The 18,166-nt window shown below is 45.6% G+C and overlaps 1 protein-coding gene across 4 annotated transcripts; it reads left to right on the top strand.

The window, feature by feature from the left end:
- The first annotated feature begins 5,121 nt into the window (after positions 1-5,121).
- On the top strand, positions 5,122-17,847 carry MSL1 (MSL complex subunit 1). 4 transcript variants are annotated; one of them, XM_036268370.1, is made up of 9 exons: positions 5,626-6,530; positions 9,005-9,228; positions 10,544-10,926; positions 12,828-12,875; positions 13,333-13,397; positions 14,043-14,110; positions 14,536-14,660; positions 14,830-14,902; positions 15,304-17,847. In XM_036268370.1, the coding sequence occupies exons 1-9, from the start codon at positions 5,763-5,765 to the stop codon at positions 15,392-15,394; spliced, it is 1,845 nt and encodes a 614-aa protein (XP_036124263.1). In that variant the 5' UTR covers positions 5,626-5,762; the 3' UTR covers positions 15,395-17,847. The 4 variants fall into 4 exon arrangements, 2 of the variants coding, with proteins under 2 accessions (XP_036124264.1, XP_036124263.1); XM_036268371.1 differs by lacking the exon at positions 12,828-12,875 and having other exon boundaries at positions 5,625-6,530; XR_004960327.1 differs by lacking the exons at positions 14,043-14,110; positions 14,536-14,660; positions 14,830-14,902; positions 15,304-17,847 and having other exon boundaries at positions 5,620-6,530; positions 10,544-11,160; positions 13,333-13,357.
- Positions 17,848-18,166: the final 319 nt, after the last annotated feature.

The following is an 18,166-nucleotide window of genomic DNA, read 5'->3' on the forward strand; positions in this document are numbered from 1 at the left end:
AGGAAGAAAAAAAATGCCATTTGTTCATGGAATTGCCATCTGTCTGGCCTTAGAAATCTTTTTTTTTTTTTATCCTCACCCAAGGACATTTTTTTTTTTTTTTTTTTGCGTTTATCTTCAGATAGAGCGGGAGGGAAGGGGGAGAGAGAGAGAGAGAGAGAGAGAGAGAGGGAGAGAGAGACAGACATTGATGTGAAAGAGACACATCGACTGGCCGCCACCCACACAACCCCAACTGGAGCTGGGGACAAACTGCAACAACCGAGGCACGTGCCCTTAGTGGGAACCAAACCTGGGTCTCTCTGGACCGTGGGCCAACTCTCTAACTGCTGAGTCAAACCGGCCAGGGTAAAATCTTTTTTTTTTTTTTAATCCTCACCCAAGGATATTTTGCAATTGATTTTTTTTATCCTCACTTGAGGACATTTTTGCATTTATTTTCAGACAGAGTGGGAGGGAGAGAGGGGGGAAGAGAGAGAGAGAAACATCGACATGAGAGAGACACATCGAGTGGTTGCCACCGCACAATCCCAACCGAGGCTGGGGACAAACTGCAACCGAGGTATGTGCCCTTAGCGGGAACTGAACCCAGGACTCTCTGGTCCGCAGACCAACATTCTAACCACTCAGCCAAACCGGTAATTTTTAGATAGAGTAGAAAGGAGGGAGGGAGAGGGGAACGTTGATGTGAGAGAGACATATTGATTGGTTGCCTCCTACATGACCCCTATGTGCTGGGGATCAAACCTGCAACCCAGGTACATGCTCTTGACTGGGAATCAAACCTGCAACCTTTTGGTCTGCAGGCTGATGTTCTAACTGCTGAGCCAAACTGGCCAGGGCTGGCCTTAGAAATCTTGACCACAAAGTCCCCCTCCCCCTAGTCCACTCTACTAATCAACAAATTTGACAAATTAAAATTAATGTGATAGCCCAGCCCGTGTGGCTCAGTAGTTGAGCGTTGTCCCATGCACCAGGAGGTTGCTGGTTCAATTCCAGGTCAGGGCACCAGCCTTGGTTGTGGGCTCCATCCCCAGTAGGGGGCGTGCAGTAGGCAGCAGATTGATGTTTCTGTCATAGATATTTCTCTCTCTCCCTTCCTCTCTCTGAAACTAATAAAAACATATTTGAATAATAATGTGATAACTACATTCTCAAGTGTTACCTGGTGTCACACGCTATGATAAACACTTTACATAGCTTATGTCACTTAATCCTCATAATAATCCTGTGTGGTGAAATACTACAATAGTCATTTTGCAGATGAGGAAACTGAGGTAAAGGTTAAATAACATACAGCCAATAATGGTAGAACTGTGACTGCTACTTGCAGTTTCACACCAGAGCCTTTGCTCTAAACCATTGAGTCTCCTGCCATCCCCTCTAGATCCCCATACCACTAGTACCTTAGATTAACCATTCATCTTCTTACACCTGGACTAACAGCCCTTAAATTGGCCTCCTGCTTTCAGTGCATAGATACAAATATGGAAGTTAGCTTTCAAAAACACAAATCTGAACATTCCATACTGCTGGATATCCTTTGATGATACACCATGGCTGATATATTATCCATTCCTCAACTGGGCCTTCAGACATTCATAACCTGGTCTCAACCCACTTCACCTGCTTTATCCCCTATACTCCCCACTATCCAAGTTACACACCAGCCAAATTCTCCCATTTACTCCAATACATTCTTTTTGTTGTTGTTGTTCAGATAGAGTGGGAGGGAGAGAGAGGAAGAGAGAGAAAGAGAGAGAAACATCGACGTGAAAGGGACACATCGAGTGGCTGCCACCCGCACGACCAACCAGGGCGGGGGACAAACTGCAACCGAGGTACATGCCCTTAGCGGGAACCGAACCCGGGTCTCTCTAGACCACAGGCCGACGCTCTAACCGCTGAGCCAAATCGGCCAGGGCACTCCAATACATTCTTTTATCCCATGCCTTTGCAGTGTTCTCATCTGTCTGAAATGTCCTCCTATTGTCTTAATCTTTAAGACCCACCTCAGTTATTTTCTCAATTCCTTCCAAGATAGTATGTTCTTTCTTCTCTGTGCTCCTAGACAACTTTATTCTTCCCTAGGTTTCACTATTTTTTACACTATATTGTTATATGACTGTCACTCTCAACCAAGGTAAAGGTTAAGGGTAGATGCTTTTTTTTTTTTTAATTTTTTCCTTTATTAATTTTAGAGAGAGGAAGTGAGAGATAGAAACATCGACGAGAGAGAACATCGATTGGCCACCTCCTGCATGCCCCCCACTGGGGATCAGGCTCACAACCTGGGCATGTGTCCTGACCAGGAATCGAACCGGCGACCTCTTCGTGCGTGGGTCAATGCTCAACCACTGAACCACACCGGCTAGACTAGATGCTTCCTTTTTAATATAAACAGCTCATTTACTCATTTACTGAATAATTATTAAGTGTCTTCATTGTGCCAGGTATGGTTCTAAGTGCTGAGGATACAGCAGTGAACAAAACATGAAGCTTATATTCTAGTGGGACGGGGCAATAAACAAGGTAAATTACATGTTAGATGGTAATAAGTACTATGAATTAACATAAAGCAGAAAAGGGGAGAGGGATTTTGGAGGGGGTTGTGAGTTTACATAGGGTGGCCAGAGAAGATCTGATGAAAAGATAGAGAGAGGATAGCTGGAGTGATCCAGGTGGAGGAAACAACAAAAGACTTAAGAAGACATATGTGCCCTGGCCGGTTTGGCTCAGCGGTTAAAGCGTCGGCCTGCGGTCTAGAGAGACCCGGGTTCAGTTCCCGCTAAGGGCACATACTTCAGTTGCAGTTTGTCCCCGGCCCTGGTTGGTCGTGCAGGTGGCAGCCACTCGATGTGTCCCTTTCACGTCGATGTTTCTCTCTCTCTCTCTCTCCCTCCCACCCTATCTGTACAAAAAATGGAAAAATATCCTCGGGTGAGGATAAAAAAAAAAAAGACATATGCTAGGTGTGTTTGAAAACAGGTGAGTGTAGTGGCATGTGTGTGAAGAAGGGGAGAGCAGTAGGAATGGAAGTCAGAGTACCAGGGAGCCAGATCCTATATAGGCCATAATAATGATGATTTTTTACTCCAAGTAAGATGGGAAGCCATGAATTTTGAGCCAAGAAAAAACATGATCTCACTCACTCAGGATTACTAGGCTGCTTTGTTGAGACTAGATTTAAGTAAGGAAAGGCCAAGGTTGAAACTGAGAGACTAGCCCAGCCGGTGTGGCTCAGTGGTTGAGTGTTGACCCATGCACCAAGAGGTGGCCAGTTCCATTCTGGGTCAGGGCACATGCCCAGGTTGTGGGTCCCATCCCCAGTAGGGGGCGTGCAGGAGGCAGCCAATCGATGCTCTCTTTGATGTTTTCTCTCTCTCTCTCTCAAATCAATAAAGGGAAAAAAAAAGAATACAGATATATAAAGAGAGACTAATTACAAGGTTACTGCAATAAAAAAAAGTGAGATATGGTTACGGTTTAGACCAAGGTTGTGAAGGTATGTGATTCTGGATATATATTTTGAAGGCCAATGGGATTGAAGACTGATTGGATATAGGGTGAGAAAGAGAGGAGGGCTGAAGAAAAAGAAGGATGTAGGTGGGGGAAATTCAGGAGTGTGATTTTAGATGCAAGTTTGAAATGTCTATTAGATATCCAAGTGGATATGTCTCCTAGGTAGTTGGATGTACAGTTTTGAGGTCAGGGGATGAGTCCAGGAAAAAGACATAAATTTGGGAATTGTCAGTGTAGAGATGGTATTGAAAGTTGGTTTTTTGTTTTTTTCCTTTATTGATTTTAGAGAGAGAGGAAGGGGAAGAGAGAGAGATAGAAACATTGATGAGAGAGAACATCAATTGACCACTTCGGCATTGAAAGTTTTGATACTGGAAGAGATCACCATATGAGATCACCTCGCGCTACGTCCCCCCTTCCTTGGTATCCCTAACCCCAGTACTTCCCTTGCAGATTGAGAGTCTGGTGGAAGACTGGGGCTCTCTTGGCTTCTTAACACATTCATAGCCATCTGTTTAAATTTCCAGTGCTTCATGCTTTTTTGGGCCCACAAGGCAGAGACATAGTTTTAATTAGAGGTTTTCACAGTAGGCCAAGAATGACAGTCATCTTCATATCCACATAGGTTGAAAAAAAAACCACCCAAAACTATATATCTCAACAGAAAAGAAAAACAGTTAAAACTATTTACAAGGTTTTCCACAAGGACTTCTGCGAGGACTTACTGGCTGAAGTTGCCCGGAAATTAAGACACATACACACACGCACGCACGCACGCACTGAACATGTGAGATAGGAAGAAGTGCTCAGCATAGCAGAATGCCCTGAAGTATTCCTATTCCCAGTAAAGGTAAAAATCCCTTCTGAGATTTCCTTTGCTTCAACCCTTCATGAACCTCCAGACGATGCTAGAAGTGACAAGGAGGGTGGGGAGATGGCCGTTGGGAAAGAACTGTTGGTAGTTGGCAATACTCATTCCAGGGAGGTTGTGGCGAACTCCCTCGGCAGCAGACACCATGGATTTTACCCGCTCTGGGAACCAGAGGTTCGTCCGCTTCTGGCCTGGATCCCGTGGAGACAAAGGACTTCATTTCTCCATACCAGTCTGGGGCTAATGGGGGGCGGCGGGGTTAGAATTCTACCCCGGGAAACACCCACAGGCTCCAAGAGGAGACTGAATCCTGATTCTGGTCCAGGAGGCTTGCAGGGCTGCAGGGGCCGCCAGCCCGGGGAAGGGGCCGCCGAGCGCAGGCCGGGGACGTGGGGCGATGGGTACACGTCCACGAAGGGCGCCTCTGCCTCCCGCACCCCCTTACTTCTTCTCAACTCCATCCTCGCCTTCCTTTTTCCCTGGGTGCCTCCGCATTCCCCATCCACCGTCGCCGCCCTCGCCATTTCCTCCCTCCCCCGGCAGCCCACCTTCACCCCGCTCCTCCGCGGGCTCCTGGGTCCTCGCCCTGATCCCCAGCCTCCCCTCGCCGGCCCCCGGCGCCCCCCTCCCCACCCCCCTCGCGGCGGCCGCAGCCCCTTTCACAATAGCGCGGCCCGCCTCCCTCCTCTCTGCTCCCGGTTTGCTCCCGCCCGCTGCCCTCCCAGCGCATGCGCCCTCCGGTCGGCGGCGGCTGCGGCGGCGGCGGCTACGAGCGGCTCCGTTTTTTTAAAGGGAAACGCTGAGGCGCCGGGGGTGACTGTGGGGGAGGGGACCCCGAGCTGCAGAGACCCCCGAGGGAGGCGACAGACCCCCTCCCGGAGTAGGAGGGCTTTGGGCGGACCCACCCCTCCCACCCTCTCCTGAGGAGGAGCGGGGGGGAAATGGAGGCTCGGGGCGGCTGAGGCGAGCTCCGGGGCGGGGGGCCGGGGCGGGGAAGGGGGGGTGTGGGGTGGGGAGACGAGGCGGGCCCGGCCGGGCCAGGGGGGGCCGAAGCGAGCTCCGGGGATGAGCTCGGGGGCGGCTCGGTGCGAGCTCCTGCCTCTGAGGCGAAGGCGGCGGCGGCGGCAGCAGAGGCGGCGGCGAGGCCCCCATGGGCCGGCGGCGGGCCTCAGCCGCGGCCTCCACTTCTCCGCACGCCGGCGGGATGGCGCCCGGGCCCCGGAGGAGCCGCGCTAGCCGAGGCCTGCTGCCGCGCTGCTGAGGCGAGCCCGCCAAACTCCCCTCCCCCTCCTCCGTCCTCGACCCCCCGCACCTCGCCCCTTCCCCACCCCCTCCTCAGTCTCGGTCCCCGGCGCTGCTCCGGACCACTATGACCATGAGATCCGCAGTGTTCAAGGCGGCCGCGGCCCCTGCCGGCGGCAACCCAGAGCAGCGACTGGACTACGAGCGGGCTGCGGCGCTGGGCGGGCCCGAGGACGAGCCCGGGGCGGCCGAAGCCCACTTCCTCCCCCGGCACCGTAAGCTCAAGGAGCCGGGGCCTCCGCTGGCCTCCTCCCAGGGCGGGAGCCCCGCGCCCTCCCCGGCCGGCTGCGGCGGCAAGGGCCGGGGCTTGTTACTCCCGGCCGGGGCGGCCCCCGGGCAGCAGGAAGAGAGCTGGGGCGGCTCGGTGCCCTTGCCCTGTCCGCCCCCGGCCACCAAACAAGCCGGCATTGGGGGGGAGCCAGCAGCGGCCGGAGCCGGCTGCAGTCCCCGACCCAAGTATCAGGCGGTGCTGCCCATTCAGACCGGCTCTCTCGTGGCGGCCGCCAAGGAGCCTACGCCCTGGGCTGGGGACAAGGGTGGGGCGGCTCCCCCAGCTGCCACCGCTTCGGACCCGGCGGGACCCCCACCACTACCTCTGCCCGGGCCGCCACCCCTCGCGCCCACCGCCACTGCCGGGACCCTGGCGGCCAGCGAGGGCAGATGGAAGAGTATGAGGAAGAGCCCTCTCGGGGGTGGCGGCGGCTCGGGAGCCTCCAGTCAGGCCGCCTGCCTCAAACAGATACTTCTGCTGCAATTGGACCTCATCGAGCAGCAGCAACAGCAGCTGCAGGCCAAGGAAAAGGAGATCGAGGAGCTGAAGTCAGAGAGAGACACGGTACGGGAGGGGTTAATCTGCGTTCGGGCCGAGGAGCGAGTTGTGCGCATGCTCAGGGCAAGGGGGCTGTAGGAGGTTAAGGTATCCCTTGGTTAGGGGTAAGGAGGTTGACCACCAGCAAAGGAGTACCTTAGGTGTCGGGTCCTTGGGAGCCAGGCTCACAGACACGTTGGGTTGGAGGGAAGGGTTAAAGGGCACCCTGGGGGGGTGGGCAGGGGAGGTTGCAGGTGCCAAAGGGTTAATTTAAAATGACAGCCGCAGACTTGTGAGAAAGACGTTTAGAGTGGGAAAAGACCTGATTTGTGAGGGGTTGAAAATGAAAAGGTGGGATGCATATGTGGTAGCTTTATGGAAGGGGTTAAATTAAAGAGCTTCTGCGTTAGAAACGCATTCTGGAGGAAAGGGACATAGCAGCTGTTGCTCTAACCACTGCTGTAGCATCTTTGGGTAGGAGAGTGGTAGGCCTTTTCAATGGCAGAGGGGTAGAGGTGATTCACAGTGGAATCTTGTTTTAGTTTTCTTAAATGATACTAAGAGAATTACTGCTTTTGATTTCAGGCAGTTTTTAATAGGAATCTGTTCTAAAACCTGGTCCACTGACCAGCTCCCTTGTATAAGAATGGTGTTTAGAGGCTGGAAGATTTTAAGGCATCAGGGGAAAGTAAGCTTATTAAATGTGTTAAGTAGACACCACCTCCAATCTCTATATTTTAGAATCTTAAGGTAGTAGGGAAGTCATTTATTATTTCTTTGTACATCTGAGCAGCATGACTATAAGGGCACCTTATGTGTTGAAACATATTCCTTCAGATATCAGGAAAGCTGTAGTGATGGGGTATTACTGTGCTAGCATACCTTACAGCTGCCTAAAAATAAACATGGTTTCTACAATTGTGTTAAGGTTGCAGCAGTCTCTCTCTCCCTCTCCCTCTCTCCATTTCCCTCTCCCCCTCTCCCCCTCTCCCCCTCTCCCTCTCTCCCCCCCTCTCTCCCTCTCTCCCGGTTTGTGCCAAGGGCTGAGCAAGGGAGCAGAGGGCTATTCATTTTGTTTGCTTTCCAAATGAATCGCATTAGGCAGCGGCTATTTTATTGGAGAATGCATTCTGCAAGGTGGAATGGGAGCTGGGGCAGATCTCATTAAAATATCTCATGGTGTTGATTTGTGGAAGTTACTCAACATGGAGGTGGCAATGCTCAGCTACTGTACTGCAGTCTAGGGGTGTGATGGTACTGTAATTACAACACATCATATCCTTACATTGGAATGGGGGAGCAGGAGAAGAAATCAAGGAAATGTCACCCGCAAACCATGGTTAAGTAATGTTAAGGCTATGAATCAAAACAGAAGGAGATGAAATGAGATTATGATGACAGGGGGGCTCTCTGCTGATTGTGGAGGTTTCTGCTCAGTTCCTGAGGTAATGGCCTCTTTGCAGATTTTCCTAGGCAGGAAAAGTGAGGTGAGTTAAGGATAGAGTGTCAGTCTAAACTTGGCATTCACTGCTTCTGTTGTGTATTGCAGTCTTAGTGTTGTTTAAGCTTGTTTCTCTTATTCCAGTTGTTGTTTGGCCTCTACTGAAAATCTGTGCAGCTTAGATGTAACGGAGGCAACATTAACACCACTGTCTAACCCAAATAAAATCCTTATTATAGGGTATAAGTAACATAGTTGGCACCTTTTCTCATAATATTTTAATGTGAAGTTTTCAATAGTAGACTTCCATTTTCTGTTTGATTATGTAGTTTCCCTTTAGAGTGAAAAGACTGTTTTTAGTCCGTATTTAGATAAATAGGTATAATTTTCTTCTGTTATCTCAAGTGCAAAGCAGGAAAGCAATATGCACATTTCATTGTTGATGGAATTTATGGGTAATGGTTTCTATTATAATTCTTCCAAATTAAAAGTTCATTGTTTAGGTGACCCCACTTACCACCCCCACACACCCAGACCCCTTTCATATAAGGCTGCAATCCTTATTGGCACTGTGACTGTGTGAGCTTTTAATTCCTTCTCAATGTATTCTTTGGACTTTGCCCTTCTGTATAGCATTTTGGAATGGAAGTAGAGAGGATAAGATTTGGAGAACTCTAGGACTTCCTAAAAGAACCTAAGGTTAATTCTGGAAACTACCAAGCTGACTTGGAGCCACATGGTTAGCAGTAGCATAGACCGTGCCATTTAAAAGGCATGTTGTGGCCCCTCCCAATAAAGAGGATCTTCTTTCAGAAGAATGAACTATAAATTCCCCCACATCCCTACCCAACTAGGTTAGCCCCTAATATTAAGCAGTGCACCTTGTCTTCTCTATTATGTTTAAGGAAAACTATTTAGATTAATGGCTGCCTATTAAAAATAAGTTGAATTGCTATGGTCCATGGAAAGAGATAAAAGACCATGCAGATTTCTAAATGGGGCTAAGTCCCTGCATTTAATTTTTTGTGTTTTAAGTTTGCGTTTTGCCACTCTCTTTTAGCTCCTTGCTCGGATTGAACGTATGGAAAGGCGGATGCAGCTGGTAAAGAAGGATAACGAGAAAGAAAGGCATAAGCTGTTTCAGGGCTATGAAACTGAAGAGAGAGAGGAAACCGAGCTATCTGAGAAAATTAAACTGGAGTGCCAGCCAGAGCTTTCTGAGACATCCCAGACTCTGCCTCCCAAGCCTTTCTCATGTGGGCGGAGTGGAAAGGGACACAAAAGGTGTGCTGATAACTTTTGTTATGCTGTCTGGACATGATGAAGACACTTATTTCCAGTGACTGACAGTAGGGGATTGGGATTTATGAATTAGTTTTAATACAACCATATTCTGAATTATGAAGTCTTCTGTGTTGAGAAAGTATCTTTTTTTGTTTATTTGTTTTTGCTAATCCTCACCCAAGGATATTTTTCCGTTGATTTTTAGATAGAGTGGAAGGGAGGGAGGGGGAGAGAGAGAGAGAAACATCCATGTGAGAGAGACATATCTATCAATTGGTTGCCTCCCGCATGACCCTGACCAGGGCCGGGGATTGAACCTGCAACCCAGGTATGTGCCCTTGACTGGGAATCGAACCTGAGACCCTTCTGTCTGTGGGCCGATGTTCTAACCGCTGAGCAAAGCAGCCAGGATGAGAAAGTATCTTGAAACATTCTTGTACAAGTTATAAAAATCTATTAGGAACATTTTGGTCACAGTAGTAATTACAGAATACAGAGTATATCATAAAAAGAATGGGCAACAAATGTGACAGCTGAGTTTCTTAAAGAAAACTATAGCAGTTCACTTCAAGTTAGGAAGTGTTAACTTCCTTCATTATATTGGTATTGGTGGGTATAAAAAAAGTAAGATCTAACTGTCCTTGGACTCAAAGAGATTAATCTTGCTGTCAGGATGGCATAAATGTCAAAAACTAAGAATTCAACTGCAATAAAATATGCAAATAGACTAAGTTTTATAAGATGCAGGAACATTAAAGATTATTTTGAGTTAGAATATTGAAACTTTAAGGAAGAGATGGATCTTGAAAAAGAAGTATAGAATTTAGTTTGGTAAACAGAAAAGAAGATGGCATTCTAGGAATGTGAGGTAGTGGGAGAGGGGGTAGTTGTGGGAGAAAGAAAGCCAGCAGATAGCAAGAAAAAAGAAATAGAGCTTGTAACTAATGTGGTATAGGATTGGGATGGGGGATAAGAGACTGGTCTCTGGTTGACAGGAGTGAAATAAGCCACAAGGTAGTAACACCTAATATTAGCTAAAGGACCTTTAATGAAATAGGGACCTTTTTAGATTTAGTAGGCAATAGAATACGATAGAGATTTTTAAGCATGGAAACCCATTTGTTCAATAGACATTTACTAAGGGCCTGTTATATATACTATTAAGCATGAGGTTGTTCCTGCTCATGACTGCCAAATAAACCCTAGATCTTTAGATACCTGAATATAAGCTAGTTCTTTTTCCCCAAAATGAAATCAAATCATATTTTATCCAAGAGTCAGTGAATTGTATTATGTTTTCTCCCCTATCTAATAGGAAATCCCCATTTGGAAGTACAGAAAGAAAGATTCCTGTTAAAAAGCTGGCTCCTGAATTTTCAAAAGTCAAAACAAAAACTCCTAAGCACTCTCCCATTAAAGAGGAACCCTGTGGTTCCTTATCTGAAACTGTTTGTAAACGTGAATTGAGGAGCCAAGAAACTCCAGAAAAGACCCGGTCTTCAGTGGACACCCCGCCAAGACTCTCTACTCCTCAGAAGGGACCCAGCACCCATCCCAAGGAGAAAGCCTTCTCAAGTGAGATAGAAGATTTGCCGTACCTTTCCACCACAGAAATGTATTTGTGTCGTTGGCACCAGCCTCCCCCATCACCGTTACCATTACGGGAATCCTCTCCAAAGAAGGAGGAGACTGTAGCAAGTAAGGCATAGAGAACACTTGCTCTTATACCCTAGTGGTGGCGGTCAAGCTAACAAGTGTGAAAATGCCTTTGGCATTTTTAAAAAAGTGCAATCAATAAAGCAGAGTTCTGTCAAGAATGAGTAAGTTAACAGCCAGAGACAGACACTGTGCAGGCATTGCAAATAGATGGAATTACAGCAAAATGTGCTCAATGTATTTGCCTGCTTACAACACTGGGAGATGTGTTTGCCAGTAAGTTGCTCATCACAAGAGCACCAGACTTGGGGGTATAATCTCCAGCAACTTGCATGCCCTCTGAAAGAAGGGTTTTCTGTGCTGTGAAATGCATAGAACTTATACTTTGCCATGCACGACTGTTCCTGCAATTGATATTGTGTGAAACCTGGGAGGGTGGTCTTTGGGTGTTCTCAGGGGCCAATGGTAATTTTTGGGTTGGGGAGCCAGCTTGGGGTGGGGAATTTCACCTGGGCCTTTGCTCTTTAACTATATAAACATTTATCTGTATCTCTATGTCCCGGTCTGGGGGGCAGGAGGAATCTGCCAAAGACCAACAGTCTTACTTTATCTTACTATACTTCACAAAGGTTCTAAATGTGAAGAGTTTACTTGGATTGCAGTAGCCCATTGGTTGTTCATATATTTAAATAAAATGGTCTACAAACTATTTTTCAAACAATAAGGACTATCTTGGGATATCTGAGCTGCTTGGGGAGGGTGTGGGGTATGGGACCTTGGTCTTCATTCCCTTTTTTTCTTTATGGCTTCCACACAGAGATGCTCCCCTATCTCCTACATCAATCAGTACTGCAATGTGCCTTCAACTGTGTAATGTTAGTCTATGACAGTCACTATGGGTGCTCTGGGTGATGGTGGGGGATGTGTTCTTAGATAGAGCTGCAGCCCTGAGTTTCTACCACTGTGTCTTGCCCCAGCAGGGATGGGGATGGGAATCCATTCCAATAAGATAAGAGCATTCTCCAGGCTTTGTCAGGCTGTTCTGGTGACAAAATTAAGTGGGGAAGATAGATTACTCTTCTTAATTATCTAAAATTCAGTAGGTCTCACATTTGAGTACATGAAATAGACCAGGATCCTGATCTAGGTTCAGTTTTTTTGTTGGTTCAGTCAGTTGAACAGGTTCATCCTTAAGTTAACCTTCTTGCTGCCATGGCAATGCTGTGTAACAAGAGAAACCATGAAGCAACTTCCCATCCGGGATTGGGAAATAGCTTGGCCCAGAGCTGTTCTGTGTGACTGGCTGTTTTTGAAAACCCTGTTTGCCCTAGTACAGAAAATTTGAAGCACCTCTGAGATTGTGGGCATAGCAGTACAGAAGGAGTCTGAGTGGGGGGGAATCCCAGCCCTTTGAGGAGCCTGAGTTGTGTATAACATGTGAATCCTTATTCTTGATGCCCTATCTCAAGAGGAAGTCTCAATGGCTTGTTCTAAGGAAGCCAAAGTCTTTGTGCATGTTGTTCAGGCTGGACCAGCAAGGTAGTTTGTTTGGAGGGAGGAGGGAGCTGTTTAAGAAGACTACATATGTAAGTTTTGAGAACACTGATCTTTTATTTGAAAAATAGGGTCAACTTTTACTCACCTGCCATGTTCTGAGTTTAAGGTTTGATATCCTTGGCCATCAACTGTTGCAGGGAAACCACCCTAAATAATGAAGAAAAGAAGTCGTCTCAGTGTAAAAAAAAAAGTGGTGGGCTTATTTTCTTTTCTTTTGTCTGTTGTTCCCTCTTCCCCTCCCCCAGAGAGAAATTCTCAAAAGAACAACTCAAAAAAACCAAAATGGCTTCCTAGTGAGAACTTCAGTGATGATCCTTTCCTCCATTTTGGGTATGGGCTTTTTTTCTTTTTACACTGAGGTGATTCTTCTTTCCTGCATTATTTAGGGTGTCTGATGCCATCAAGTGTTGCAGGAGAAACTTCAGTCTTGGCTGGTGAGTAGAATAGGAATTGTGCTGGCTGGGCCTGGGGTGGGGGTTGGTGGGATGGTGGATGGTTGGGAGCTGCGTTCCCCATCAGTTGGATGTGGGAGAGTGAGACTCCTTGGTGTATGATTACACTATAGACTTCAAAATGACTACAAATTTCAGTTGTTTTTCAGGAACTGCAATAGCATCCATATATGAATTGTCAGGTATTGGCTTAGGGTTTTTTTGTGATCCTGTGTTTGGCAGACTGCAATGGCATTTTAGGTTCTTTTATATTATAGAAAGGACACTGAATATGGCTTCAGGTGAGGCCATAGAATGGATTCCTATCACTTGGTAATTTTGTCTTATTGGGGAGAGACCTCTTGTCCTAGTGAATAATAGGAGGATTGTGTGACCTTGGATTTAAGAATGGTTCCACCTCTCCTCCCTTTCTTTTTCTTTTTCTTTTCTTTTTTTCTAGTTCCTTCTTGGAGGGACCACTCAGTAGAGCCTCTAAGGGACCCAAATCCGTCAGACCTTTTGGAGGTAGGTACCCAAGACCTGTTCAGTGGAAGGGAGTGAGAGACAGAGTAGAAACAGAAGTGCAACTTGAATACATCATAATAACTGTATGGATGGGTTAAATAAAACTTTAAAGCCAGAGGGATTTACTTGAGGGATTATCCACTCCAACTCCTTTGTTGTTTAGATGAGAAAACCGAGGTCCAGAGTGGTTAAGTAATTTATTAAAAAATAAATAGCTGGGGAGTGTTCAAAGCTAGAATTCATGTTAAGTAGAAAAGTTAGCATGTACTACCACTCAGCAACAAAATTATATATTCTAAACTCATTTGACTCTTAAAAGTTTGATACTTATTTTAATCTCAGGTTCTTACAAAGTATGGAGGGTTTATGATAGTCTCATGGGTTGTTTCAGTTTGACGTGACTTTCACTTTGGAAAGTTATGGAAATGCTTTTGAAATCTGGAGATTCTGCAAGGGTGGGGGTAGGGGAAGCAGTATGTGTTTTGTTGATTCTGTTACCAGGAGGTTCCCATAATATCCATAGAACTCACAGACTCAGGTGGGACCTGAAGGTGAAAGATTTTACCTTCTTGGAAGCTGGAAATGAATTAATATATGTGTGTCACATGGTGCTAAATAGCTTATCAGCTGCTGTTCTTTACACAGAACCTAGATGACAGTGTGTTTTCGAAGCGGCATGCAAAACTGGAGCTGGATGAAAAGAGAAGGAAAAGGTGAGGCTAGAGATGTTCATCTTGGAAACAGCTGAGCCTTAGGACCCTGACACCTCTCTCATCCATGCTGTGGAGAGTTCTGGAGCTCCTAACACTCTTAAATTACTGGCTTCTCAGTTGGTGGAGTATCTTTGAAGTGATAGTTGTAGGTAGAATGTTTGGCTTTTTTTTCTTCGGGTATGCCCTTTCTCAGTTCTATTCTCTGTTGAATATCAACACATGATTTGAACTGCTAGACCTAAACAGTCTTCTGTAACCAGGCAGGAAGTTCTGTTTAACATCCTCCACCCCCACCTCCCTACCCCCAATCAAGAAGAGTCTGCAAAGATCTCCCTAGCATCTGGATTGTGTGAGTTGCTTTTATAGAGAAGGTTTTCAGTAATGTTGGGTTTGTTTGTTTTGTTTGTCTGGTTTGTTTTTCCCAGATGGGATATTCAGAGGATCAGGGAACAAAGAATTTTACAGCGACTGCAGCTCAGAATGTATAAAAAGAAAGGAATTCAGGAATCTGAGCCTGAGGTTACCTCATTTTTCCCTGAGCCAGATGATGGTAAGTTTTGTCTATCTAAAAGAGTAGATTTTTTTTAAGAAGGAAAAGGGCACAAGGCTCCAGTTTACAACTTGCTCTGAATGAATGAACAGTATGTTGGAGCAGGTATAGTTGACAGACATTTCTCATCTGTGTCACTAACAAGGTTGCATTTGGCTTTCTTCCATAGTTGAAAGTTTGATGATTACTCCCTTCTTGCCTGTTGTAGCATTTGGACGACCATTACCAAAATTAACTCCACAGTAAGTATAAAGGGTTCTTTTTCCCCTTCCCTCTTAGGTAGCAGCACTTCACCTCCCTTTCAGATTGCATGAAAACTTGAATATAAGTGGAACAGGTGGTTTAGGGATAGCCATGGTTCTTTGACAGAAGACAGACAACCTGGGCAACTAACTTTTGCAGTGATAATATTACCAAACCTGGAATTAGGATTGCTTTTTAAGTTAGAAAAAGATTATTCAATCACTTTAATGGCATACTGTTTATTACTCTGGTTTTGAGGCAGAAAAGACATTCCAAACTTGGGACTTGGGAGTCAGGGCTAGGAGTGGTGAGGGATATTGTGTCTTTTTTGGAGTTACTCTCATGTCTACACTGAATTCCTCTAGTCTTGGAAGTTGACTTCCTTATCCTTTTTTGGCAGGAATTTTGAGCTGCCCTGGTTGGATGAGCGTAGCCGATGCAGGTTAGAGATCCAGAAGAAGCAAACACCTCACCGGACGTGTAGGAAATAACTGTGCTGGCAAGAACCTTCTGTCTTCAGATAGTTGTAGCATGCCATTCCCAGAGAGTGGCAGAGACCTGTATATGTGACCTGTCTCCTCATGTATGTTATTCATTGATAATGCCCTTCCATACTCTCTTGATCTGGTTTTGTTTTCATCACTCTTATTTCACAAAAACTCTTTCATTGGGCTAAGTGTGAATTATAAAGGGTAACTGGGATATCTTTTCCTCTTTTGGGGAAATGAGCTCTCAAGCTAAATCTCTAGGATGGCAGATTTAGAAGCTTCCAGGGTCTGCTTCTATACATTTGCCTATGTTAAAGGGGTAAAAGGGCTCTTTCATTATACTTGTGGAAGATAAAGCATCCCCTGCCTTTAGATCTGTGCTGCATGGCACTCTCCTAACCCTTCCATATAGTTTGAATATAGTGGTTTTTACCCTAAAACAAAACAAAACAACAATAAAAAAACTCCTCACCATGAGCGTAAGGACCAGATGGGGAATAACAAGTGAAGTGATGAAGCAAGTCATCTTCACAGGGTAGAAGAGACTGGAGAGTGTGTAGATAAATGTCTGAAAAGACAGTTCTCTTAAAACTATTCTGTGATAGAGCCATGTGGGAAGGGATGTTTGGCTGTGTTTTTTTTGTTAGTTTAATTTAGTTAATGGGTAACTGAATTTCTTCCCCCACCCCTCAAAAAATAAAATCTGTGGAAAAGAGAATGGGGATGGTTACTTTTAGACAAGTTATGGCTCTAAACGAAAGCAGTTGGCATTTGGGGATGGCATGCCAGAACCTGTATAGATGTCCTTGTGTCACATCACTTCTCAAGTATTCCTTTGTTGGGCTTTATCCTTTTAGCTGAGCTCTTGGTGGTGTGATAGAGATTTAGGGAGGGTGGGGGGTGTATGTGGAAATATGTGCTTCCTTTGGCTGGCAAACGTCTACATCTTGAAACAAACAGATGTACCTAATAAGCTTCTCTATTCACTTTGTAAAAACAGATTTGTATGTGTACCATCTTGGTCCCCCACCACCACCACCACCGCCACCACCACACACACCCCTTTTGTTAAAAAATGTCAGGCCAGCACTCCAGGCCACTTTGGTCTCAGTGTAAGATCCCTGTAACTATCTGGAAGGAAAATAGAGCCAAGACTTTTGGTCTTAAATATATAGGAATTGCCTTTCTTTAGTCTTCAGGACTATTGTGTGAAAACAAGCAGGGGCTTAATCTCCTAGAAGATAGGGGCTTTTATCCTTGAAGAGAATATGTCCCCAGATTATTAGCACTTTTAGAGGAGAAGCCAAGGTATGTAGGGTGTGTGGCCGGCCCATCAGTGGAGCATGAGAGAATGGGATACCATTGTGGGAAGAAAAGTAAAGTTCCTCAGGGGCCTCCCACTGCTAAAGCTTTTTGTGAGATGTTGATCTGTGCTCCCTGGGTTTGACTTTTAAAAGAATTATTCCGGCAGCACATATAGTATTCTTGGATGATCTTGCTGCTCTTATTTCTCCTTTTGTGTGTGTGTGTGTGTGTGTGGCTTTGGGTTTTCATTTGTAACTCCATCTGCTTAGGAGTGTGGGCTCTCCACAAGGGAACCTGCTGTGAACTTCATTGCAAGAATGTAGAGAGAAATAGGAATTATTCCACTAGGGGCTCCCATCTCACACCTTAAGAAGAGGAAGGAGATTTCTAGAAAAACTGGGCCAGATTTTCTTTGTTCTCCATCATTTTAACATGGCAAGCTGTTTGGTTTTCCTACTCTAACCTGTTATGTTTCTTTATAATGTGCCCCAAAAGAAAAAAGACCAATTAGTGTCTCTTTACTTTGTTCCCTGATTCCTCTCAGTTTCTTCTTGATTTTCAGCATTTGTTATATTCCTAATTTGGATATGGGTTAGCAAATTAATCTTTTGTTTGTGCCCTACCCAGGGGACTCCCCAGATTCTGAACTTGAGCTAGACGAAGAAGAATCCATGAGGTGCTATCTGGCCAGACTTAAGTGGATTCCATTTCCTGGTTCTCCCTCTACCTAGGACCTCTTATTTTATTGTCCCCTCTTCTAGATCAATTCTCTTTTGATTTGGATATGTTGAGGTTTGTTGAGGAGGTTAGAGAGTAGATTAGCAAAGTCCAAGAGGGAAATTACAGTGTGTTAGAGTGTGGGGGAAAATTCGTCTTATTTTTTCCCTACATGGGGTACAACACTGTGAAATTCAGTCTTCAACTGAAGGCCCTGCAGTTCTCCTAAAACATAGTTCTTTGTTTCTTTAACAAAGTTTAAGCTAGTGTTAATAAATTAAGAGAAATTGCTTGTCTGTCCAATTCAGCTTTGTTTTAAGCCCATTTGACATTGTTGTCTGTGTTGTAATTCATACTTTTGATACCATTTCTGATGTGTAAAATTGGTTGTCTTGTAAATATCTTATAAAGAGTTCAATTGTAAATAAACTATTGTGGCTGTTAATTTTTGAACTTCTGCTTCAATTTATTTTATTGGGAAGCATTAAATAATTCGGCTTGTAGATTTTTTTTTTTTAATCCTCACCCGAGGACATTTTTCCATTTTTTGTTCAGATAGAGTGGGAGGGAGAGAGAGAGAGAGAAACATCAACACGAAAGTGACACATCGAGTGGTTGCCACCTCCACAACCCAGCTAGGGCCAGGGATAAACTGCGACCGAGGTACGCACCCTTAGCGGGAACGAACCTGGGTCTCTCTGGACCGCAGGCTGATGCTCTAACCGCTGAACAAAACCGGCCAGGGCTGCTTGT

Source organism: Molossus molossus, unplaced genomic scaffold (assembly GCF_014108415.1).
Source record: "Molossus molossus isolate mMolMol1 unplaced genomic scaffold, mMolMol1.p scaffold_m16_p_19, whole genome shotgun sequence".
Lineage (NCBI taxonomy): Eukaryota > Metazoa > Chordata > Mammalia > Chiroptera > Molossidae > Molossus > Molossus molossus.